At 64.6% G+C, this 23,582-nt stretch overlaps 2 protein-coding genes across 3 annotated transcripts in view; one reads left to right on the forward strand and one right to left on the reverse strand.

Annotated features, from left to right (window-relative positions):
* The window catches only part of OSBPL2 (oxysterol binding protein like 2), a 35,521-nt gene extending 28,039 nt beyond the window's left edge, over nt 1-7,482 (reverse strand). Inside the window, exon 1 of one of the 2 annotated variants that reach the window (XM_058679606.1) lies at nt 7,377-7,482. The gene's annotated coding sequence lies outside the window, so the exon portion shown is untranslated. The remainder of the gene's footprint in view (nt 1-7,376) is intronic. The other variant, XM_058679607.1, reaches the window with a different exon arrangement.
* Nucleotides 7,483-18,050: 10,568 nt separating this feature from the next.
* HRH3 (histamine receptor H3) lies at nt 18,051-23,582 on the forward strand. The gene is made up of 3 exons (XM_058679548.1): nt 18,051-18,447; nt 19,392-19,558; nt 22,034-23,582. Exons 1-3 carry the CDS (start codon nt 18,201-18,203, stop codon nt 22,928-22,930), a joined length of 1,311 nt encoding a protein of 436 aa, XP_058535531.1. The 5' UTR covers nt 18,051-18,200; the 3' UTR covers nt 22,931-23,582.

Here is a 23,582-nt window from a genome sequence, read left to right on the forward strand (position 1 = left end):
CCATGGAACTCACCAACACTCATGGGCGCTGGGATTGGGAATAGGCCGGGCTGGTCCAGGCTATGGCACCCGCAGGAGAACCCAAGAATTGGGTGTGAGGCAGACGCAGCATCCACCAGCACACACAAAGGCAGACACTGGAGAACAGACTGTACTGGGTAAGGGCCTGGCACCCACTGGCACACGTGAGATCTGAGTGTGGGTGTGGGCCTGGTGAGGGCATCTGGGCAACTCCTCTGGTGGGCTGTCACTGCCACTGGTGAGTCAGGGCTGTGTGTTGGTCAGGCTGGGTAGGGCTGCTCCACTTGTTGGCAGGCATGTGGGCTGGTTCTGTAGCGGGCAGACCAGGCAGGGCCAGGCCAAACCATAGCACAGTGGCATCCGTGGAAGCCAGGACCAAGAAAGCCAAAGATGGGTGTAGGCTGGTCAGGGCTAGGCTGCAGGGGTGGATGGGATGGGGTGGGGTGGAGCGGGAGTAGGTGACAGTCAGGCCAGGTCAGGCTGCAGTATCCAATGGCAAAGGCCAAGACGGGTGATGGGCTATGCCAGGCTGGGTCAGAGCAACCATCAACATGCGCAAGATCTGTGGTTGGAGTGAGCCTGGTTGGGGAGCTAACAGGATGCCCTGGCTGGGTTGTGATTCCCACTGATGAGTGTGAGAGCCGGAATGGAGGTGGTGAACCGGGCTGGACATGGCTGCAGTATCCCTCAGCATGGGTGTGCACTAGGCCTGGGGTGTGGCAGACTGGGCTAGGTTCCAGCATGACTTGTGCTCGCAGGAGCCAGAGTGGGTATAGAACAGGCTGGGCTAGGGCTCGGCACCCATTGGGTCTGGGATTGGACCAGGTAGGCTGGGCTGTAGCACCCTACAATAAGAGCTGCAATGGGGGACCCTAGTGGCTAAATCCTCACCTTGAATGCCCAGGATCCCATATGGGCACTGGTTCGTATCCCAGCTGCTCCACTTCCCTTCCAGCTCCCTGCCTGTGGCCTGCGGAAGCAGTCGAGGATGGCCCAAAGTGTTGGGACCCCCGCAGAAGACCCAGAGGAAGCTCCTGGTTTTTGATCGCTCTCGACATGGACAACTGCAGCTGCTTGGGGAGTGAACCGGTGGATGGAAGATCTTCCTCTCTGTCTATCCTCATTCTGTAAATCTGACTTTCCAATACAAATACATGTATTTTAAAAAGGAAGGAAAGAAGGGAGGGAGGGAGGGAGGGAAAGAGAAAGAAAGACAAGGAGGGGAGGGGAGGGGAGGGAGGGGTGAACTGAGTGGCCATCCCCATTCCGGGGTACTGATGCAGTTGGGCTGCTGGGAGCAGCCCTCTCCCCTTCTCTCCTCACTTTCCCCAGACACAGGAAGGAAAAAGGAGATTGGAGCCAGTTGTCTCATCCACTCTCCCCATTCCTAGACCCTCCCTGCCTAAATTAGCGGCCCACGTGGGCATGTATCCTTCTCAACTTATAAACATCACCAAAAATAAAACAAATATGTTATGAAAAAGCAGCACCGGCTCTGCCCTCTGCAAGGGTGGTGGGGACCCAACAGGCACTTGCCACCCAACGCCTTCCAGGGAGCAGAGCCAGGAGCCACCCAGCCCTGGGCCAGGGAGGCCAGGGCTCCTTGGCAACGCTGCTGCGCCCACTCCAGGGGGTGGCTGGCACTCCCACCCGTCAGTCTTTGAATGGCCAGTGTGACCACCAGGGCAGGGGACAGAGACACCACAAGCCAAGCCGCCCATCCTCCCAGCAGTCCTGCACTGTGGGCACTTCTGACCAACTGGGTCTGTAGGTAAGTCGTGGACACGGAGGCAGGGGCAGGTGACGCCTGGCTGCAGCGTCTCAGCCAGGAACATGTGATCGGCAAGCAGCACCTGTGACAGAGGGTCCACCGCACACAGCGACCCTAGGCCACAAGGGGCTGCAGGGCTGGGATTCACACTCAGCCAGTCCTGGGCCCCAGCGGAGGGCACAGCCATCAGAACCGGGCCCTTCTAGCACCTCTCTTGCACACACACCACAGTCATCTCCCAAAACCCAGCACAAGATACAGACAGGCAGGCTTCGCCCATTCCAGACCCACCTGGCACCTCCCAGTGCAGGCTGGCAGGACCAGCGCTGGGTCCTCGTGGCCTGCCACAAGCTGCCCAGGGGTGAGCTCAGACTCCGTACACAGCCGGAGGCAGACCCCCAGCCCTGGCTCTCTCACAAGGCAGAACGGGAGCATGGCATTGCCCCGGGCACTGCACCTGGGCCTTACCCCCACTGGCATCTGGGCCAGGGCTCTGAGGAGCGTCCAGAGATACCTTTCCTACACATGGCACCTCCAAGTGCCTGATGTCAAGCACAACAGGCACTCTCAGCCTCGCCTGACCCAGCTTTCCCTGGTGGAGACGACAGTGGCCCTCCTGACACCCACTTTGGGGGCCCGATCATGGATTTTTGGTTGCCAGGCCAGAAGCCCCAGGAAGGTCCAGGCGCTGAGGCCTCGCAAGGACAGGCCCCAGCGGGCCGCACATCTCCAAGCTGGACCGCCATCCACTGCCACCTCCCTCCCTCTGCTCAATGCCAACACCACCTGCCCCTGGGATGCACACAGGCCTGAGCCAGCAGTCACCACGCCACCCGACAGGAGCAATTCTGGGTAGGGACTCTGCCTGCCTGTGGGCCTGCCCAGGAGAGGCTGCAAGGAGAGCTGGGCAGAGTCAGGGAGCAGCAAGACAGGGGTCCCAACAGGGGTGTGTGCTGTGAGGAGGGAAGGCCCCGCCTCGGTCCCCCGCGAAGCCACAGAACCCTGCCTGCTCCAGGACAGAACTGTGCCCCTCACCTCTGCCCTAACTGCTCCCACCGCACTTGCTGAGCGCTTCCGGGGTGGGTGTTGGCACGGAGTGAGGAGAGCAGAACCAGTGACCTGCCCAGTGCACACCCACCTGAGCAAGCACAGGGCAAAAAGCAGCCTCTGCCACGCAAACCAGTCACTTTCTTCTTTTCTTTTCTTTCTTTTTTCTTTTTCTGTTAAAGAAAGCAGTCTTCTTAAAATATGTATTTCCTGAAGAGCTAGAGTAAGAAAAGAAAGCTCTTCCGGGTGCTGGCTCCCTGCCCCCAACAGCCACAGCAGCAGTGGCATCAGGCCAGTGCCACCCCTCCCCGGGCGCAGGGCCCAGGCACTGGGGCGAGCCAGCCTCTACTGGGGTCCCGGGCACTGGGGCGAGCCACCCTCTACCGGGCCCAGGCGCTGGGACAAGCCGCCCTCTACCCGGCCCCGGGCACTGGGGCAAGCCGCCCTCTACCCGGCCCCGGGCGCTGGGCGAGCCACCCTCTACCGGGGCCCCGCGTGCTGGGCGAGCCTCCATCTAGCAGAAGTCAGACTGGAAGAGGCGCTCAGCACAGGATGGCAGACGGCACGACAAGCAGACTTAGCAGTGCCAAGATGCCAGCCCCTCGTGGGCTATTCTGAAGCCATTAGAGGGTCTAACCTTGGTGGCCCTGCCCAGGCAGGCCCCTCCGCCAGGTCCACACTGCAGGCTGCACTTCTCACAAAGTCCATGGGCTGAAATCCTGAGGAGTCACCCAGGACCTCGTACCTATGAGGCCCACCCCTCCAGACCAAGCCCACTAGCCCCGGGGCCATGTCGCCACCCCCAACACTTCCCGCAGTCAACAGCTCTGTTCTCTGGGACACAGGTGAGCACTGAGCGCACGCCACAGGCCACAGGTCACAGGTGAGCACAGGTCACAGGTGAGCACTGGACACAGGCCACAGGTCACAGGTGAGCACAGGTCACAGGTGAGCACAGGTCACAGGTCACAGGTGAGCACAGGTCACAGGTCACAGGTGAGCACTGGACACAGGCCACAGGTCACCTGTCAGCAGGAAAGGCCAGCACAAGCCAGATGCAGGAAGGACTGAACAAGTGCCCAGCTTCATGCAGACCCAGGCCACAGCTGACCCGTGCTGTCCCCAGCATTCCTCTTTACACCCCAAAGTCGGTGTGAGCACCTAGTGCACAGCACCTGATCCACAGCTCCAATCCGCAGTGCTGAGTGCACAGTCCACAGGTCTCAGGCCACCCACATGTCTCACGGCCTCAGAGCTGACCCTTTCTCACAAGTGGCCTTGCCTCCATGCACTGAAACTAACCTGGCAATCACAGCCCTCCCTGTTCCACGGCTGCCTCCATCTCTTCCCATGTTTATTTAAGTTACTTAGAGTCCAAGTTACAGGAAGAGACAGTGGTGTTCCTTAACCACTTCAATCTCCAAACAGCCAGAACAGCCGGAGCTGAGCTGATCCAATGGCCATGAGTGGGGCAGGTGTCCTAGGGCTTGGCCAGTCTCCACCACTCTCCCAGGCTATCAGCACGGAGCTGGCTCAGAGGGAGCAGCAGGACTTGAACAGATGGCTGTACAGATGCCGCAGGCAGAGGACTGGTTTGCTACACCACTGTGCCATCCTGCGTCCCTCCCTGCCCCACCTGTCTTTTCCAGGACTTGAAGTCTACGTCACTGCTCTATGGATTCCGTCCTCAAGTCACAGTCCCCACCATGACGAACCAATCCCTCTGGGAAGCCAGAGGACCCTCCCAGCAACGACTGGCCTCGGCTGCAGGGCTGCAGGACTGCAGGCCTGTGGACTCCCGGTGGGTACGTACCAAGCAGGCGGATGGCAGCTGACTCAGCTGGATTAGACCCCCAGTTTTTCAAAATCCACCAGGCAGGTATTCCACCAAAAAGCAGTGAGGGCCAGCAAGGAAACAGAGAGGACAGATGGCGTGCCAGAGTCCCTCAGTGATGGCATCCTGGCTCAGGGCTCCCCACAAGCTGCACTCCCACCCCTGGGCAGCATCTGCTCTGCCAGCGGGCCTGGCTGCAACACTCTTGCTGGAATTCGAAATGAAAAGGAAGGGGACACCATAAACTCACAGAAGCCTCGCCGAGCACCGTTAATCAGGTGCTTACTATAGCACACCGTTCCTGGCCAGGCCCCATCCCAAGGAGCACCTAAATGTGCTGGCAAAACCATTTCGGAGGAGTGAAAAAATACAATAAACATGCTAATTAATTACTGTACATGGAAACTGGAACCTAAAGTATTCTCCGGATTCAGACACCTTTTCAACATTAAACAGTGCCCAAATGCCACCTTCCTGAGGTCCCACAGGCTATAATGGAGGAGCCTTCCACGTGTGTGCTGAGCTCTGGCACCAGGCCTCACTCTTGGCAGTCACACCCTACACACCGTGGGCGCCACAGCAGGAAGGTCTCGGGCATCCAGGGACCCGCCCTCAAAGGACCACACAGTCTGCCTGATGGGGTCTCCCAGCCCTCCTCTCTGCATGGGAGCCTGTGTGCGCACGCATCCTCAGGTGGGACAGCTAGGGCCCGGAGCCACTGGCACAGTAACCGCCGCCGCATGGCCTCACAGCAGCCCCTCAAGGCCAGGGCACAGGGACCTCCCCCACCCACAGCCCCACTTGCCCTGCTTCTCCCCTCCCTTGGGAACCTCAGATACAGCAACACGCAGCTCCTCGCCCCTGCCTTGCCCCTCGCCCCAGCCCCGGCCCCTCAGCCCTGCCTCGGCCCCTCAGCCCTCGCCCCTGCCTCTGTCAGCAAAGCCGGGTGAAATGTGGCTTCCCCAGGGCATGCCAGAAGTCCTTTCCTGAGGCAGTCAACTTGGTGCTTGCAATGGTGGGGTACAGTGTACAACAAGGCCCTGGCCTGCAGGGTGCATGGCACAGCGGGCACCCACACTCGAATGCAGACTGGGACCCAGTGCCCTGGGCCCGGCCTCCCACAATGACACCTGCACGCAGTGCCCAGCTCCCACTGCTGGGAGGGTGCTGGGACAGAGGACGCGGGCCCTCGCTCTCCCTGCAACACTGCTTCCAAACAGGTAAGTGAGTAAGTCTGTCAAGGTGTCCCACTGCTCCTTAGCCCCAAGGGGCCATCAGGCACAGTCCAGCTGGCACACTGCGGAGGGTGTGAGCACTGTGCACAAATACGCCAATCACCCAGGCCTGTCCTCCAAACAGCAACGCAAGAAAAGCGGCCTGCAGCTCACTTGGAGCCCAGCTGCGGAAGCTCACTCAGACATGAACGCCAAAGCCACGTCTTGGTGACAAGCCCGCCTGTGCCCGGCCAGCAGCCAGAACCGCACCTTCGGTAAACACGGGCCCTGCGGCCAGCTGGGAGACAGGGAGAGCCACTCGACTTAAACACAAAACAGCTTCTCTGAACACTCAGGCACACAGCAGGAGTTACATACAGTGCGACAGAGCCGACAGCAACCACACAGCCGGGACGCTCCGAGCACGGCGCCAAGCGCTGTCCGCTGCAGCCTGCCTACAGGCCCCGGCATCCCTCGTAGGCGCCATTGTGTACCTGCAGCCCCGCTTCCCATCCAGCTCCCTGCTTGTGGCCTGGGAAAGCAGCAGAGGATGGCCCAAGTTCTTAGGACCCTGCACCCGCATGGGAGACCCTAAAGAAGCTCCTGGCTCCTGGCTTCGGATGGGCTCAGCTCTGGCCATTGAGACCGCTTGGGGAGTGAATCAGTGGACAGAAGATCTTCCCCTCTGTCTCTCCTCTCTGTAAATCTGCCTTTCCAATAAAAAATAAAAAAATAAATAATGTTCTAAGCAAATTTAATGAAAATCTTGAAACTGGGACCACTAGAGCAGGCTGCCCGGGCGCTCTGAGCTGTCGCTGAGTGGCTCCGCTAAGTGGCTCAGCCTGGCGCCCCGCAGCCTCTCTGGCAGCCTCTCTGGAGCACTGGGAGGCCCGTCTCCTGAGCCAGCAGAAGCCCTCCCGGGAGAGCCGGGCTCACGGGCTGCCCACGCTGTTCTCAGCCTCCGCAGAAGTCCCGGGTTCCGGGGGCAGGCGGCACGCAGGTGCGCGCTGTGGCCCCACCGAGCTGGCTCAGAGCAGAGCCTCAGGCCAGGACAGCGTGCTGGGGCTCACACCCCACCGCCCACCAGCGCCCAAGGCAGGCTGTCCGGTCCGGCCTCGTCATGAGTGGACAGGCAGGAGACTTCCAAAGCCCGTCTCCAGGGCAGGTGTCAGACGTGAAGTCCTCAGAGTGGGCGTCTCCGCCGAGATCCACGCGCGTGAGGACAGGGAGCCCACGGGCGGGCCCTGGGCAGAGGGGGCGGCCAGGTCCAGGAACCCCACGCGGGGGGCGCGCGGGCGGGCAGCCCACGGCTAGGCCCTCGGCCGAGGGCGCGCCCCACTGACCCGGGGAAGTGTAACCTCCGAGGTCCGACGCGCGCGGCCTGAACCTGCCCGGCACCGGATCCCTCCATGGGCCAGCGCTCCCCCGCACCGGGCCTCCCCGCACCGGTCCCTCCTCACCAGCCTCCCCGCACCGGGCCTCCCCGCACCAAGCCTCCCCGCACCGGGTCCCTCCTCCCCGGCCAGCGCTCACCTGGACCGGGCCTCCCCGCCGGCCGAGCCGCGCCGTCCCTCAGCTCCGAGACCCGCTGACACCGAGGCGGAAGTGCGGCCCGCCGCACCGCCGACTGACAGCCCGCGCCCGCCAATCGCGGCCCCCGGTGCCGTGACGTTCTCCGCACCTGCCCAATTAGCGCCAGAGCCGAGGCCCGCTTTGGGAGGCGGGCACTATGCTCCTCGGAGTGACGGGCCTGGCAGCCCATCACAGCGCGGCGGAGGCGGGGCCTGGCCGACGGGCCGCAAGGGGACGGCCGGGCGTGGCCGCGGGCGGCCTAGTTTACAAACACTGAGTCAGGTGGCCGGGCGCGGCGGGCGGGGCGCGGCTGGCACTGGCGTCCGCCTCGGGCCGAGCTGCCCGGCTCCCGGGCGGCCCCGGGGACAGGGGCCGGCTGCGCGAGGCGTCCCCCGTGGGCGTCCACTGGGACGGTGCGGCCAGGGGCTGGCTGGCGCCCGGGAGGCCGGCCCTGGGGCCTCTGCTGCCCGGGCTCGGACCCCCGGGCTGAAAGCCTCGCCTGCCCTTGCCAGCACTGGGGGGAGTGTGGATGGACACAGGGGCCCCTGGCAGGTGTGCCGCCCCTCCAAGAGTGAGTGCTTTGCGGTCGCCTGCGCCCGGTCGGCTGAGCTGGTGACCCCAGCAGGAGGGCCGGGCCTCTGCAGCGCGTCCTCGGCCGCGTGGGGCCTGGAGGGCAGGGCTGTGCCCTCCGCAGGCCCGGGGGCGCGCGCCTCCGCGGCCGGAGCTCCGAGCCGCAGCGAGGGTCCCGGGGGCCGGCGCCGCCCGGGGGACTGCGGAGACGCAGCCGGCTGGGAAGGAGCCGGAGGGAGGCGGGCCAGCCTGCGGAAACAAAGGCGTTGCCATGGCTACCCGAGAAGAAAGCGCCTTGCTGCTGGAGGGAGGACAGAGTGGGGCGCGCAGGCCTGAGCGGGACGCGGAGGGCAGGCTGGTTGCCACAGCGATGACCGAGCGCCGCCGCGTCCTTTGTGGGCCCGTCCTGGGGGGCAGGCTCCCTCCCCGCCCCTCACTCCTGGGAACACGCCCCCAGGACCTGACCGCTCTGCCAGGAATACAGGGACCCATCCTGGCCTGCAGGGTGGGGGCAAGCTGGTCTTCTACAGGCCTTGGAGCTGTTCCCCCAGGAGCACGTGGCACCTGGCACCAGGGCTGGCCGCGGCCTTCCCCTTCTGGGGTGAGGAGATGCGCCTGGCACCAGCCAGGGAGTGCTTGTCCAGAAGCCAGTCCCAGAGGGTGCATGCTCCCAGGTTCAGATGAAGGAAGGGTTTGGGAGGCGGCAAACCCGGCCTGGGACCAGGGTCACAGCGGTGATGATGGCGGCTGGCAGACCCTGCCTCAGCCACCAGCAGGTGGGCAGGGTGTGTCCGCACCATCCCAGCGTGCTAGCTCCCAGACGGGCCCCAAGGCTCGCAAGAGGCCCATGGCTTCCCAGTCCAGGCACAGGGAACCCTGGCCAGGTCAGCAGCAAGACCTGCACTGAGTCAGGTGTCAGGTTAGCCGGCTGCCCTGTGGGTGTGTGGGCCGTGGTTGAGGGGAGAGGCCTGCTCCTGCCTGCCCTGCTCTCAGACCCAGTCATCAGCACAGTGGCCCTGCAGTGTGTTGGGCCTTGAGAGGACTGGGGGCAGCCCCTCCGCTCCTGGCCCTGTGGGGACTGCTGTGTCTGGCTGCCTCCTCACCCCTGCTCAGGTACAAGGGAGGTTTAGCCCCTGCTTTTCCAATGGAGGGATTGAGGATCTGAGAGTCCCAGCCTCTCCCATCATCCCATGCTCCCGTCCAGAGCCCCGGCAGACCGGGCGCTGCCCCTGCCCACTGCCCTTCCGTCACCCCACGCTCCCGTCCGGAGCCCCAGCAGACCGGGCGCTGCCCCTGCCCACTGCCCTCCCGTCACACGCTCCCATCCGGAGCCCCGGCAGACCGGGCGCTGCCCCTGCCCACTGCCCTCCCGTCACCCCACACCCCCATCCACGTCCCCCCAGAGCCCCCAGCCCCTCCCGTCACCCCACACTCCTGACACGGTCCCCTCAGAGCCCCATGTGGGTAGACAGCATGCCAGCCCCCTCCTGCTGCCAAGGTGCTCCTGTGTGGGTGTAACCAGGCCGAGGGGCCCTCACGTGGCCGGCTGGCGGGTGCCCGGCACTGCTGCTTCCCAGGCTCCCCTGCCACGTGCCGGCACTCGCTCGCCGATGGCAGTGCCGGGAGTATTTTTAGGTTTGAACCCAGCACGTGCCGGAGACGAGTTATCAACAGCAGCAGTGCGGGGCCTGCTCTGTCTCGCTTTTGTCTCCTGTGTCTTTGGGACCTGAACAAGCAGATCCTGCCGAAAGGAAGCCGGGTTCCCTGGAAGGCCTGGACCATGGCTTCCTCTGGCTGGCCAACCCACCAGGGTGGAGGCGGGGCCCGTGGGCGCAGGAGAGAGGCATTCCCCTTCCGTGCCGCCTCTCTGCCTCCTGGCATCTCCCAGGTGCCTGCTGTGTGCTGGTTCCCAGTGAGCATGCTCTCAGCCCAGTGCCCCCTGCCATCCCCAGGGAGTGCTGAAGTGGAGGAGGTACCACCCAGGGTTGCAGGCTCCAAAGGCGCCTCCAGAGGAAAGGGTCCCCCTGTCAGTCCAGTGGGGTACCGCTCCCTGTAGGTGCCCTCCAACCCTGTGCAGGAAGAAGGGGCCCGTGCAGCCCCCGCAATGTGCTGGGTCTCAGGGTCCTGCTTCTATGAGCCTCTGCGGGACACCAGAGCAGCTTCCTGCCAGGCTTCTTAGGGTTAGAGCTGTTTCCCAGAAACCCCAGAGCCTGGAAAGCTGCTTCCATCCTATGATACAAGCCATACTGCCCCCCTCTAAGTCCCCTCTGCCAGTGCTGGTTCGGGCCTCCGTATCACTTCATGGGCCAAAACAGCTGCTGCTGCTCTAGCCATCACATGTGACTCACCAGAATCCAAAAGCGAAAGAGGAAAGTCTGTCCCACCAGGGGAGTCAGCCTCTTTTAAAATTTTTGTGTTTGTTTTATTTGAAAAGCAGAGACAGAGCTAGTTCACACCCCACATGCCTGCGGTGGCTGGACCGGACCAGGCCGAAACTGAGAGCCGGGGCTCTGTGCAGATCTCCCACGTGGGTGCAGGGGCCCAGGCACTCAAGCCTGCTGCCCACAGGGTGTGTTTCAGCAGGCAGCTGGGTTGGAAGCAGAGCAGCCAGGACTCCTGCCAGCTGGGCACGTCCATGTGGGATGTGGCTTAAGCTGAACACCTGCCCCTTGGCTGCTCTCTCCCCAAAGCCCCAGTCAGCAGGGTCAGCCGAGAGAGAGGTGGTCCATGTGCGGCCGTGAGTGGGAACAATGCTCATCAGAGGGGAGCTGCCTGCTGGTCTCCCGCATCACCCTGTGGGCACAGTGCCCAGGCTGGGCAAGGTGAGGCTCTTGTCCCCCCACCCTTGCCGGGTACCCACATGGGGCGGACCGGGCGTGTGCACATCCGTGTGCAGGGACGGGCGGGGCAGCGAGCCGAGTGAGACAGCTGGGCCGGGTCCAGTGCGATGTTCCGGGGAGGCACGCGCGTTGGCTGGGGCTGCCGGCTGAGTGCTGTGCCAGGGGAGCTGCCAGGTGTGGGGGAGTGAGGGGCAGCGTCTCAGCTTGGAGCGGCGGCAGGGAAGGGGGGCAGCTGAGAGGGTGCACCCCTGGAGAAGGAAGGGGAGGGGCTGGGTGCCCAGGTCCTGGTGGGGCAGCACACGCCTGGCTGGGGAGAGGGCTGAGGGCAGCCCTAAGGCCAACCCACTGCCGTGCCCTTCTGCCAGCACTGTCCTGAAGATGCCGAGGCTAAGGTGGGCAGGGTAGCAGGTGCTCAGGATACCGGTTTGGGGGTGTTGCCTGCAGGGGGCTGTCTCCCCTGGAGGCATGCACCAGGCTGGCTGGCAGGCAGGTTTGTTGTGGGGAGGAAAGGGGCTGATAAGACACTTCTTGCCGGGCACCTTGCCAGCATTGGCAGGAAGCTGCTGCCTGGGCCTCCCCAGGTGACGGGGCAGACAAAGCCAGCCTGGCACCCACTCAGCCACCAGTGCCCCTCCCAGGTGCTCCAAGAGCGCCCAAGGCCGTCTGCAGGCAGCAGGCACAAGTCCCTGGACAAAGGGGGGAGGCGGACAGGGACAGACAGAGCCTGAAGTCCACAGCACAGCAGGGCAGCCTGCTCAGGATTCCCAAGGTGGCCCAGGCCAGCCCTAGCTGGCCGCTCCAGGGCCATCCTGGGCCCCGTGGCAGACAGACAACCCCAGCAGTGCTGCTGCACAGGGTCAGGGTGGTGTGGGCAGAGCCGTAGCCCGTGTCCAGGCTGCAGGTCACAGCTGCCATGTGTACTGGTGCCCAAGTCCCACAGCCCTGCCCTGTCCCACGCCGGGCCCGGCAGCAGTGCTCCCTGTAACTGCCCTAGGGGTTTCTGCTCCCTGGTTCCCTGGACCTGGGCCTGCACCATGGACTGGGGGGTCACCAAGTTGAGGCCCTAGTCAGTCGCTGTAGGAAGGCTCAGCAGGCAAGGGGGGTGGCGTGAAGCAGAGGGCAAAAGGGGAAGGAGGGCCAGGCTCAGGCAGAGACAGGTGGCAGGTGTGGAGCTGGGTCCCCAAGGGGGGGCAGCTGGCGGCTGGACAAGCCACAGGCCGGTCCCACCCAGCCAGAAGCTTGGCCAAGCGCAGGTAGGGTCCAAGGCAGAGCCTGTGCTGCCTGCGCCACCCAGGGACCGCCCGGACAGTGTGGCCTGACTCCACTTCTAGCCAGGCCTGATGACCATGGTCCAGAGGCCGGGGAGGAGCACTGGGACGGGGAAGGGCAATTGTGGCATGGCTTGGCATGGTCTCCCAGGTGGGCTGACGTGGGGCCAGCGAACGCTCTTGTGCGGGGTGGAGAAGACTCTTGGGCTGGGGTCCTTAAACCGCCCCCCCAAGCCAGAGCGCCTGCAGCCCTGGGGCTGGGGTCCTTAAACCCTCCCTCCCCGAGCCAGAGCGCCTGCAGCCTTGGGCTGTGGTCCTTAAACCCCTCCTCCCCGAGCAGAGCGCCTGCAGCCCTGGGGCTGGGGTCCTTAAACCCTCCCTCCCCAGCCAGAGCGCCTGCAGCCCTGAGGCTGGGGGTCCTTAAACCCTCCCTCCCCGAGCCAGAGCATCTGCCTTCTCTCTTGGCCATGCTTCTCTCTCTCTCTCTCTCTCTCTCTCTCTCTTTCTCTCTTTCTCTCTCTCACTTGCTTTGAAAACCATTTTACTTGTTTGAAAAGCAGAGAGCAAGGGTTCATGCCCAGATGCCTGCCACAGCTGAGACTGAGCCACGACAAGGCTTGGAGCCAGGAATTCCATCCACACCCTCCACGTGGGTGCCAGGGACTCCAGGGCCATTGCCACTGCCTCCCAGGGTTGCACTGGCAGGGTCTGGAACCTCAGCTGGGCATCTCAATTGGGCACTGTGATGTGGGGTGTGGGCTGGAACCCTGCGCTTGGCAGGTGCCCGTTGCAGAGCCCAGGGGTGCCAGCCAGGATGCCCTTCCCCTTTACACTGGCCTCCCAGTGCCCAGTGGCACATACCACCCACCCCTCTGGCAGCCCCTGCCCACAGCCCTCAGTCTCTGCTTCCTCACTGAAGCATTCCTGCTCCTGCCCTGGACTTCTGTGGCCCACAGCAGAGCGGGCAGAGCAGACCAGTCTGGGTAGTCAGCAGTTCCCACTCCAGGGGAGAGGGCTGGAGGATGGGCGAGACTCTACCAGGAGGGCAGGCGGGGAGAGGCAGGTGTTTCTGGAACGCCAGACTGCAGCTCCGGCTCAACTCCTCCTCACCCCAGGCCAGCTCCACTGTGGGCAACAGAAGTGCCCGACCCTCGGGCCTGGAAGTAGAGTGTGGCCCCCTTGCCACCGCTCTGCCTGGGGCCTCACATGCAGGGAAAGCCAGACCCAGTGTGTCATTCCACCCTGGTGGCCTCAAATGCCATTCTTGTCCCACCCAGACCCTGAGCTCATCACGATGCACCCCAGAGCTGGCTCAGAATGTCACCAGGGGAGACAAAAAAAGAAAAATCTACATTCCCATATGCAAATGAGCTGCTGCACAGTGCACACGGCGTTCAGGGAGGAGGTGGCGCTTGCCAGACTGGACCTGCAGCCCACGAGGGCCCGGGCTCTAACCGCAGCATGGCCGTCTTGTCACTGGCCTCTGGCAGCCCTGCCACCTCATTATTTCTCATTAGTGGGCTGTGTCCTCGCACAGCGGGCACAGAGCTGTGCAGGCACCAGCACCGGGCACGCCTTTAGTCCCAGGGAGAAAGCTCCTGGCCCAGAGCTGCCCCTAGAGCGAGCAGGTGGGCAGGCCAGACCGTAGTGGGCAGGGGTGACACTGCTACAGCCCGCTGGCTGTCCTCTCGTCCCCACCTGGGACAGGCCCCTGGCTTCAGCCCCTAAGCCATGGCGCTGACCCCTCAAAGTTTTTAAACATTAAGAAGCGAGGTGTCCCCTCACCCTCTGAGGCGTCAAGCTGCCTGAGCCCAGGCCACGGCTTTTCTGGCTTCTCAAAGAAGCCCCAGCTACGGCTTAACTTGTAGTGCTACTACCTGCAAGAGTAACATCCCACGTGGATGTTGCTTCACATTGTTACCCAGTGCTCCATTCTGGTGTGCCTGGGAAGGCAGAGTAGGATGGCCCAAGTCCCCGGGCTTCTGCTCCCACATGGGGACCCAGATGGAGCTCCCAGCAGCGGACCAGAAACACCCTTTGCAGAATAAAGACTCTGCCTCCAACCCTAACTGTTTCAAATAAAATAAACCAGTCCTCAGCTGAATGTGGCCAGGTGTCCCCCTCCGTCACCACCATTGCCTGTCAGCTGAGCCCCTCTCGGCTTCTGTCCTTTCCGGCTCTGACAGCAGCCGGGGGGCTGGAGTTCCCGTGGTTCCCAGGAAAACACTTGGACCCTCACCGCGGCACAGGATGAGACAGCACTGGCCCGCCCAGACTCTTCCTGACCCTCGCCTCTTCCCCCTGCTCCAGCCACACTGGCCTCCACACCGAGCTCAGAGCATCCCACCTCCCGCCTCACCCCTTCCTGTCCCCCCCAAGCCTCCCCTTCCCTTGGGTCTCTGCTGCAGTGTCCCCTCCTCAGTGGAGACTCTCCAGTCACACTTCCAAATCTGGGACCAGGTGCAGGTCCAACTGGGTCCTCTCAGAGGCCAGGGGGCCTCCTGGGTGTGACACCTGTGAAAGCCATGTGGGCAGAGGGCAGGCAGGTGGCCTCAGGCCTCGGCACACGGCCCCTTACCCCTGCCCTGTGCTGGACGGGGAGCTCTACCGTCCCCCTTTTCTCTGACAGCGCTGTCCCTGACCATGGTACCTTCTCAGGCTGGGACAGCTGCATGTGTCCCTTCGCAAAAACAACCAGACCAAGAGCAACCCTGGTGCCTGGAGGGCTCCTGGGCATGGCTGCAGCCAGAAGTCCTGGTCGGGGGTTCCTGCTTTGTGGACAAGCACCTATAGCCCCATATTGCACACTTTGGGGACCTGGAGGGCCCCTGGGGATGCTGCAGCCAGAAGTCCTGGTCGGGGGTGCCTGCTTTGGGGACAAACACCTATAGCCCCACATTGCACATTTTGGGACACTGCTTCCCTGGGGTCCGGGGGCACTGTGGTGCCTTGGTGGGGACACAAAAACTGCTAAGCAAAAGTTTCTCACTTGCCCACGGCTGACAGGACTATACCCAGACTCTGTGTGGGGCCCCCGGGGTGCCTTGGAAGGTGGTTCCTACTCTGGGCTGCTGTGGCAGTAGGGGGGTTGCAGGCCGAGGGTCCCGGGCTATTGTACCCTCTTGCACCTCCTCCTGCCCACATAGGATGCTGACCTCAGTCCCTGGCCTGAGGCAAACCCAGTGGGGAGCAGGTGCAGGGGTGGAGCCCCAGCATAGCTCCCTACCCTCCTGACCCCGCCAGGCCTGGTGGCTGGTTCTCATGGCTTCACGGCAGATGGCTCCCGATGACTAAGCCTGCCCACTGGACCCACCTGTTGCGGCCCAGAGTTCCTCAGCATGTCCCCCCACAGGCCCCTGTGTGGCCTGGCAGAGCACTGGCCACTGACTGGCCCCAGCCACTTTCCCTTTCAATCAGTGCCCAAACCAGATGGCCACTGCTTGAGAGAGCCCCTGGAATAAGACACGCTGTATGCAGCTACACGGCTGCCAGGGCCACTCAGCCCACACTGCCTTGGCCACTGGCTGGCCTGCTCCGTGAGACGTGGCCGCAAGGTCACCTCCAGGGTGGCTTGGGCCAATGAGGCCGGGCATGTGAGTACTGGCATCCGGCCTGTGCACAGTCATGGACTTCCTGCTGGTCACTGTTGGTGAGCGAGAGGCTGATGCCCACAGGAAGTGGTTGCCCATCTGAGGTCACGCAGCTAAATCCCCGGAACTGGGGTCTGAAAGGAAAGGCTAAACATTATAATTAGGAGGTCTGGTACTGTGCGTAGTGGGTTAGGCCACTGCCTGTTGTGCTAGCATCCCACATGGGCTTCCCGTGCAGATCCTGATAATGTCCCTGGGAAAGCAGTGGAGGAGGGTCCACGTGGACCTCCACACCCCTCTCACCTCTCTATATACTCCTCAGCACCCCTCTGCACCCTGTGGGGGCCCTGGAGTGGGATTCTGGCTCCCAGCTTCAGCCTGGCGTGGCCCTGGCCATTGTGGCCATTTACGGAGACTCTCTCTATAGATTGACAACAATTACCAAAACGGGAGGTCTGAGTTCAGAGAGAGGGCCCACAGGACGCACACCAGCCACACTGCAAGGGAGCCTGGCATCCTGTCAGACCATGCCAGAGGTGGGGGGGGTCATATGGGCAGCTGCTGTGGGCAGAGGCCACACGGTAAACCCCCTGCCCAAAGTGGGGGCATGGGTCCACTCACGGGAGAGATGGGCACTGCGAGACCAGCCACTTGGTTCCCAGAGCCCTGGGCACTTGTTCTGCCTGGGGTTACAGTTGCCATGTATCCCCTCCGTCTCCTAAGGCTTTGGGGCCCCAGCCTGTGGGTGGGGAGGGGCAGGCACACCTAGCAGGGAGCTGGCGCACACCAAATGCCATGGGCGGGCTTGGAGGAGGGACTGGCAGCTCCAGGAGCATCCCACCTGCCCAGACCAGGAGTTACTGTGAAAGGCAACTGGGCGGGTCCCATGGGGGAACAGGGCTGGCTGGCAGCCTGGGTTAGAACTTAAAGGAAGAGGGGACTGGAATGGGGTGCTGGTCCTCAGAACAGGCCCCTGAGAGCCAGGAATAGCTTGCTGGCTGTGATGGGACCGGGGTGGACCTCTGGCAGACAGCCCCGGGACCCCCAGAGTCAACTGGGGGCGCTGAGCGCCCGCCAGGGGCCCCACCCCCTCCCTGCAGCCCCAGGCCTCCACCCCCACCCAGTCACGGGGGGGGGGGGCGGCGGAGGGGGTTCTGTCCTCGTGGTGTCGCCCGCTGCTGGCAGGCGACAAGGCAGCCACGGCTCCCCCCTCGGGCGCTGTTCCCTCGCTGTCTGCTGTCTGCTGCTCATTGCTCTCTCGCGGGTCCCCAGCCTCAGGCCGGCGGCGGAGAGCCTGGGCAGAGCGCGGCTGGGTGCCGAGCGCCTGTCTGCGCGAAGCCTCGGGTCGACCCTGCCCTGGACCCTACGAGTCTGGGGAAGGGACGCTCCCTCGCGCCAGACCCCCGCTCGCCCGCGCAAACGCAGCCGTTGTCGCTGCCACCTTGTCTGCGCCCAAGCACGGTGTGACCTCGGCTGTCCGCGGCTGCAGCAGGGACCGCCCCATCGCGCTGCCCGCCCGGGGGGTGGGGGCGCGGGGTCGGCGGGAGCACTCCAGGTCCCCAGGTCAACCTGGGGCCACCTGCGTCCCGGCGGGGCGCGCTCCCTCCTGGCTGCAGCCGCTCGGGCTCCCAGCCTCCCTTATGTAACTGCACATCTGTCTGCGCCTGGCAGGTCACCCTGGACCCTGCGCGGGGGCCCTGACCACAGCGTGCTGAGAGCCAGGGTCCCTCTCAGCTTCGCGTGGTCAAGGTCCCGGCTCGCGGGACCCCCTCCCCACCTGTTTTCCTCTTAGTCTTCCTCTTCCCCCGCCACCCCCCTCCAGCGACTTGCACCCTACAGGGAACGAGGAGGGGCACGAGAGGGCAAGTTCTCCCCGCAGCCCGAGTGCAGGCGTTTCCCTGCCCCCTCCTCGCCCAGGGTCTTCCCCGGGCCCCCCGGCTGCGGACCAGGGCAGGGCATGGGTCTCCGGGACCGCGGGCACGGCGAGCGCCGAGCTCCGCGGAGACGCGCCGCCCCGCGATGGCACCTTCGGGACCCCGGCCCCAGCGCCCGCCGTGGCCGGAGCGGGCGCCCCGCCAGACGCCGCGCACCCCGGGGCCGGGGCCGGCCGGGCGGGCACGCGGCGCTGTCCGTGGTGCTGCCGGCGCCGGGCGGGGCGGGGGCGGGGCGGGGGCGGGGCGAGGGCCGCAGCCAATGGCGGGGGCTCAGCGCGGGGCGCGGGGGGCGGCGGGCTGGGCGCGGGGCGCACTCGGCTGCGCGCGGCGCTCCGGGTGCACGGACGCGCCTGCGGCAGCCGCGCCACCGGGACCTCCTCTGCTCGGAGCCCGGGACCATGCTCCGGGGGCCTCCCGGGGAGCCTCACCGGGCCGACAGTGGGCCACGACGAGGTCCCCGGGCCGTGGCCCCTCCCGGCATCCCAGCCCGCGGCCCGCGCTCTACCTCGCGTCCCGGCGCCTCGTGAGCCTGCGGGACCATGGAGCGCGCGCCGCCCGACGGGCTGCTGAACGCGTCGGGGGCGCTGGCAGGCGAGGCGGCGGCGGGCGGGGCGCGCGGCTTCTCCGCCGCCTGGACCGCCGTGCTGGCCGCGCTCATGGCGCTGCTCATCGTGGCCACGGTGCTGGGCAACGCGCTGGTCATGCTCGCCTTCGTAGCCGACTCGAGCCTCCGCACCCAGAACAACTTCTTTCTTCTCAACCTCGCCATCTCCGACTTCCTCGTGGGTAAAGCACCCCCCTTCGCGTCTCCTCCCCGCAGCTGTAACCTGGCCGGGATGGAGGGGACCCGCGCCCGGACCCGGAGTGGCTCGCGGGCACACGCCCAGGCGGATCCCGGCTGGGGCGAGGGAGTGGAAACCTGTGTGGCGGTGGGCGCGGGCAAGTTCCTTGCCTCCTGGCCCGCGGGGCTAAAGCTTGGGGTGGGGGTTGGTGCCCCGGGAAAGGGGCGAGAGCCAGCGGGCGGACGGGCGTGCGCTCGGCAAGGCGCGAGGCGCAGCGGCCGCGGAACAGCGCCCGCTCCTGCGCCAAAGCCAAACAAAGGCGGCTGCGGACTCGGGACGCGCCGAGGGCGCCCGGGGGAGGTTTGGGAAGAGGACAGGGAAGGGGGATTTTTAGCTCCATCCTGGGGGAGGAGGCCCGGGAAAACGGGGGGCGGGGAGATGCCGGCAGGAGCGCGCTCTCACGTGTCCGTGATCTGCTGTCGGCTGGGAGGCGGGGCACGCGGAGGGGGCCGAGCGCCAGACACCTGTTGGGGCTGCGAGGTGCGTCTTGCAGACGCTGAGCCCAGCTTGGCGACGGAAGCTGCTGGCGGAGAAGGATTTGAACACTGAGGATGGAGGGCTGGCCAGGGCCAGGATAGGGGCTGGGGACCACTGTGGAACATGACCTCCCCTCCCGCTGGGGGCGCCCACCAGAAGCCCGGTCTTGTGCTGAGTCGCCTTGCCTGGGTCTTGCCTCCTGCCCACTCACCCCACCCACCCCTGCCCAGACCAGGGGCAGCAGTGGGGCTTGCGGGCTGTGGGTGGAACTGGCCACAGGCTAGCAGCAGGAATGGAGTTGTGCCCAGGCAATACCAGAGACGAGTTTGGAGGCAGGTGGCTGGTCCCAGAAAGCTGGCCCTGGGCCCCTCAGTTCCCACCTGTGCCCACTGTGGCCTTGCTCCCCCACAGGTGCCTTCTGCATCCCGCTGTATGTGCCCTATGTGCTGACCGGCCGCTGGACCTTCGGCCGGGGCCTCTGCAAGCTGTGGCTGGTGGTGGACTACCTGCTGTGCACCTCGTCAGTCTTCAACATCGTGCTAATCAGCTACGACCGCTTCCTGTCCGTCACCCGAGCTGTGAGTCCTGGCACCGCTGGGGGACCCACAGGGCTCGGGCAGGGATGGCCATAGGGAACACAGGGCCACAGACGCCACCAGAAGGAGACGGGTGAGGGTGGCGTGAGCTGAGTCCCTACAGAACGCGCCCCCCCATGCTCAGGGCTCTCTACAGCCAGTGGGACTGACTCCTGGGGAGTGGCAGGGTGGAGGTGAGATGGGACCCAGGTAGGATGCGGTTCAGCCTATGTCCCTGTGTTCAAGGAAGGGCATGGGCTAGAGGCTCCGGGCAGCAGCCAGGCTGTCATTGTCCCTCCCAGGGCACAAACGCTGTTCCAGGCAGGCGACAGCAGCTCCTGACTCCCAGTGGCCCTGTACTATGGGTACTGCTCTGAGGGAGGGACTCTGGGCCCTGCACTCTGCACCCCAGATTCTGACCTGGGCCCTGCACCCCAGACCCTGGCCCTGTACCCCAGACCCTGACCATGCACATTGGACCCCGACCCTGGACCCCGGACCCCAACCCTATACCCTGGAGCCCGAACCTGCACCTTGCACCCATGACCCCTACCCTGTACCCTGCACCCATGACCCCTACCCTGTACCCTGCACCCATGACCCCTACCCTGTACCCTGCACCCCAGACCCAGACCCAGTACACTGGATCCAGACCCTGAGCCCCTTACCCTGACCCTGTACTTTGATCATAACCCAGACCCTAACCCAGCACCCACAATCCAGACCATGCACCCTAGACTCTGAGCCCTGGACCCCGGTCCTGCACCCTGAGCCCCGAGACCTGGGCCCTGGACCCCGGTCCTGCACCCTGAGCCCCGAGCCCTGGGCGCTGGACCCTGGTCCTGCACCCTGGATCCTGAGCCCTGGACCCCGGTCCTGCACCCTGAGCCCCGAGCCCTGGGCCCTGGACCCTGGTCCTGCACCCTGGATCCTGAGCCCTGGACCCTGGTCCTGCACCCTAGACCCTGAGCCCCGAGCCTTGAGCCCTGGACCCCGGTCCAGCACCCTGCACCCTGAGCCCTGGACCCCGGACCTGAACTCTAGGCCCCAAGCCCTGAGCCCTGAGCCCTGAGCCCTGGACCCTGGTCCTGTACCCTGGACCCCGGTCCTGCACCTTGGACCCTGAGCCCTGAGCCCTGGATCCCGGTCCTGCACCCTGGACCCTGCAGCTTCACTGCACAGGCTGTACACACCTGTGGCCATAGGAGCTGTTCCCCCGCCACCTCCTCTTCCCCCAATGCTCGTCCAGCCCAGCCTTTGATGGGAGCGTTTTCCCTCCTAGCCTGGGCAGGTGGAGGACAGAATGCAAGGGTTGGGGTCCTCCTGAGCTTGCCTCCTCCCCGCCCAAGGGCTGTGGCAAGGACTAAGTGACGTCAGGGGTGTCCAGCACAGAGCCCGGTCCCCTGGCTTCTGAGCGGTGCTCCATGTGTTAAAGCTGTATTTATTTATTTTGAAAGCCAGAATCAGAGAGGGAGGGAGGGAGGGAGAGAGAGATTGATCTTCTATTGGCTAGGTCATTCCCTAAGTGGCCGCAAAGTGGGACTATTCCAGACCAAAATCTGGAGCTTTTTCCAGTCTCCTATGCGGTTGCAGGAGCCCAAGCTTGGGCTGTCCTCCGCTTATTCCCAGGCCACAAGCAGGAGCTGGACAGGAAATGGGGCTGCCGTGTGGGAGGAAGCTTCACCCACTGTGACACAGCACCCCACCCAGGCAGTGACAGTTTGTCAGCTGTGCTGTGCCTCCCCGGCAGGCTGGGAGCAGAGGGAGCCTGGGGCTGCCCTGCCGGCCAGCATTCCAGCCCCCACCGACCTGCCTGACCCCCTGCCTGGCCCCTGTTGGTTCTCTTGGCCCTGCAGGTGTGTGGCCTCCTGTCCTGCAAGACAGCTCACGCCACCCTCACCCGTCTCCTTCTGGTGGCGTCTGTGACCCTGTGTTCCCGTGTGTGTCACCACATGTGTGCCAGGGCTGGAACCTGCCTCTTGGCACAGACCTTCCGTCCACTGCTTCACTCCTCACTTGGCCACAGTGGCCAGAGCTGAGCTGAGCTGAAGGCAGGAGCCAGCAGCTCCTCCAGGTCTCCCCTGCAGGTGCAGCGTCCCAGGACCTGGGCCGTCCTTGACTGCTTTCCCAGGCCACAGGCAGGGAGCTGGTTGGGAAGTGGAGCCGCCAGGACTGGAACCGGTGCCCATATGGGATGTTGGTACTGCGGGTCTGTGCCTCCCTGGAGGACTAGCACACTGTGTTACCGTGCTGACCCTACATTTTTTATTTGAAAGGGATATTGACAGGGAAACACAAAGCTTGGCTGGGGGTCACCCTTTACACAGTCACAACAGCCAGGTCTGAACCAACTGCAGCCAGGCAGGCTCTGGGAAGGCCGGGCGCGCATGCCCGCTGGCCTGGGGCTGGAAGTGAACGCAGGACCGTGTGCCACTGCCCCCCCTGGCCTCCTGACCCGACCTGTCCCATCCCCTGCAGGTCTCCTACCGGGCCCAGCAGGGTGACACGCGGCGGGCGGTGCGCAAGATGGCGCTGGTGTGGGTGCTGGCCTTCCTGCTGTACGGGCCGGCCATCCTGAGCTGGGAGTACGTGTCCGGCGGCAGCTCCATCCCTGAGGGCCACTGCTATGCCGAGTTCTTCTACAACTGGTACTTCCTTATCACGGCCTCCACCCTCGAGTTCTTCACCCCCTTCCTCAGCGTCACCTTCTTCAACCTCAGCATCTACCTGAACATCCAGCGGCGCACGCGCCTGCGCCGCGACGGCGCCGCCCCGGAGCCCCCGCCCGAGGCCCAGCCTTCGCCGCCGCCGCCCGGCTGCTGGGGCTGCTGGCCCAGGGGCCACGGGGAGGCAGTGCCGCTGCACAGGTGCGGCGTGGGGGAGGCGGCCCCGGGCCCCGAGGCCGGCGAGGGGGCGCTCGGGGGCGGCGCAGCGGCCTCGCCCACCTCCAGCTCGGGCAGCTCCTCGCGCGGGGGCGGGGAGCGGCCGCGCTCGCTCAAGCGGGGCTCCAAGCCGTCGGCCTCCTCGGCGTCCCTGGAGAAGCGCATGAAGATGGTCTCGCAGGGCATCAGCCAGCGTTTCCGGCTGTCGCGGGACAAGAAGGTGGCCAAGTCCCTGGCCGTGATCGTGAGCATCTTCGGGCTCTGCTGGGCGCCCTACACTCTGTTGATGATCATTCGGGCGGCCTGCCACGGTCACTGCGTCCCCGACTTCTGGTACGAGACGTCGTTCTGGTTGCTGTGGGCCAACTCTGCAGTCAACCCAGTGCTCTACCCGCTGTGCCACTACAGCTTCCGTCGCGCCTTCACCAAGCTGCTGTGCCCACAGCGGCTCAAGTTCCAGCCTCATGGCTCGCTGGAGCAGTGCTGGAAGTGAGCTGGCCACCTGCTCCCGCACCATCATGCCTCGTCCCTGGTCACCACCAGGGCCACCACGACCCTGGGACACCATCCACCCTGCTGGGCTCCCCATGCGACGATGGCTGCCGAGGGGCCAGGGCCTGCCCCGTGCACCTGGCTGGTTCCCCTTCCCCTGAGACCATGCCTGGAGCGGGCCACGGCCCCCACCTGGCGTCTCCCATCTCCCCAGGCCACCCCTGCCTCGGCTGCCTCCTGTCTCTTGCCCCAGCCTAGGGCCTGGTGCCCCATCCCTGTCCCTCTCTCCATCCCCCACCCAAAGTGTCCAGTGGCCCCGGGACCATCCTGTTGGTGTTTGGATGGGTGTCTCCAGGAAGCGGGAGAAGAAAATGTGTCTGTGAACTTGATGTTCCTTGGATGTTTAATCAAGAGAGACAAAATTGTTAAGGAGCTCAGGGCTGGATTGGCAGGTGTGGGCTCCCACGCCCTCCTCCCTCCCTCCCTTTGCCTCGCGCTTCTGGCTGAGCTGTGCCAGCTGCTGCTGCCCGCCACACCCCTGCTAAGGAACAGAGCAGGGCACCTGCCCCACCGCTCAGCCCGGCTGTGCCTTGGGGGGGATGGGCCCCCGGAGGGGCTGCTTCGCAATGTCCTGTGGTTTGGAGGTGAGCACT

The sequence above is a fragment of the Ochotona princeps genome, chromosome 22 (assembly GCF_030435755.1).
Source record: "Ochotona princeps isolate mOchPri1 chromosome 22, mOchPri1.hap1, whole genome shotgun sequence".
Lineage (NCBI taxonomy): Eukaryota > Metazoa > Chordata > Mammalia > Lagomorpha > Ochotonidae > Ochotona > Ochotona princeps.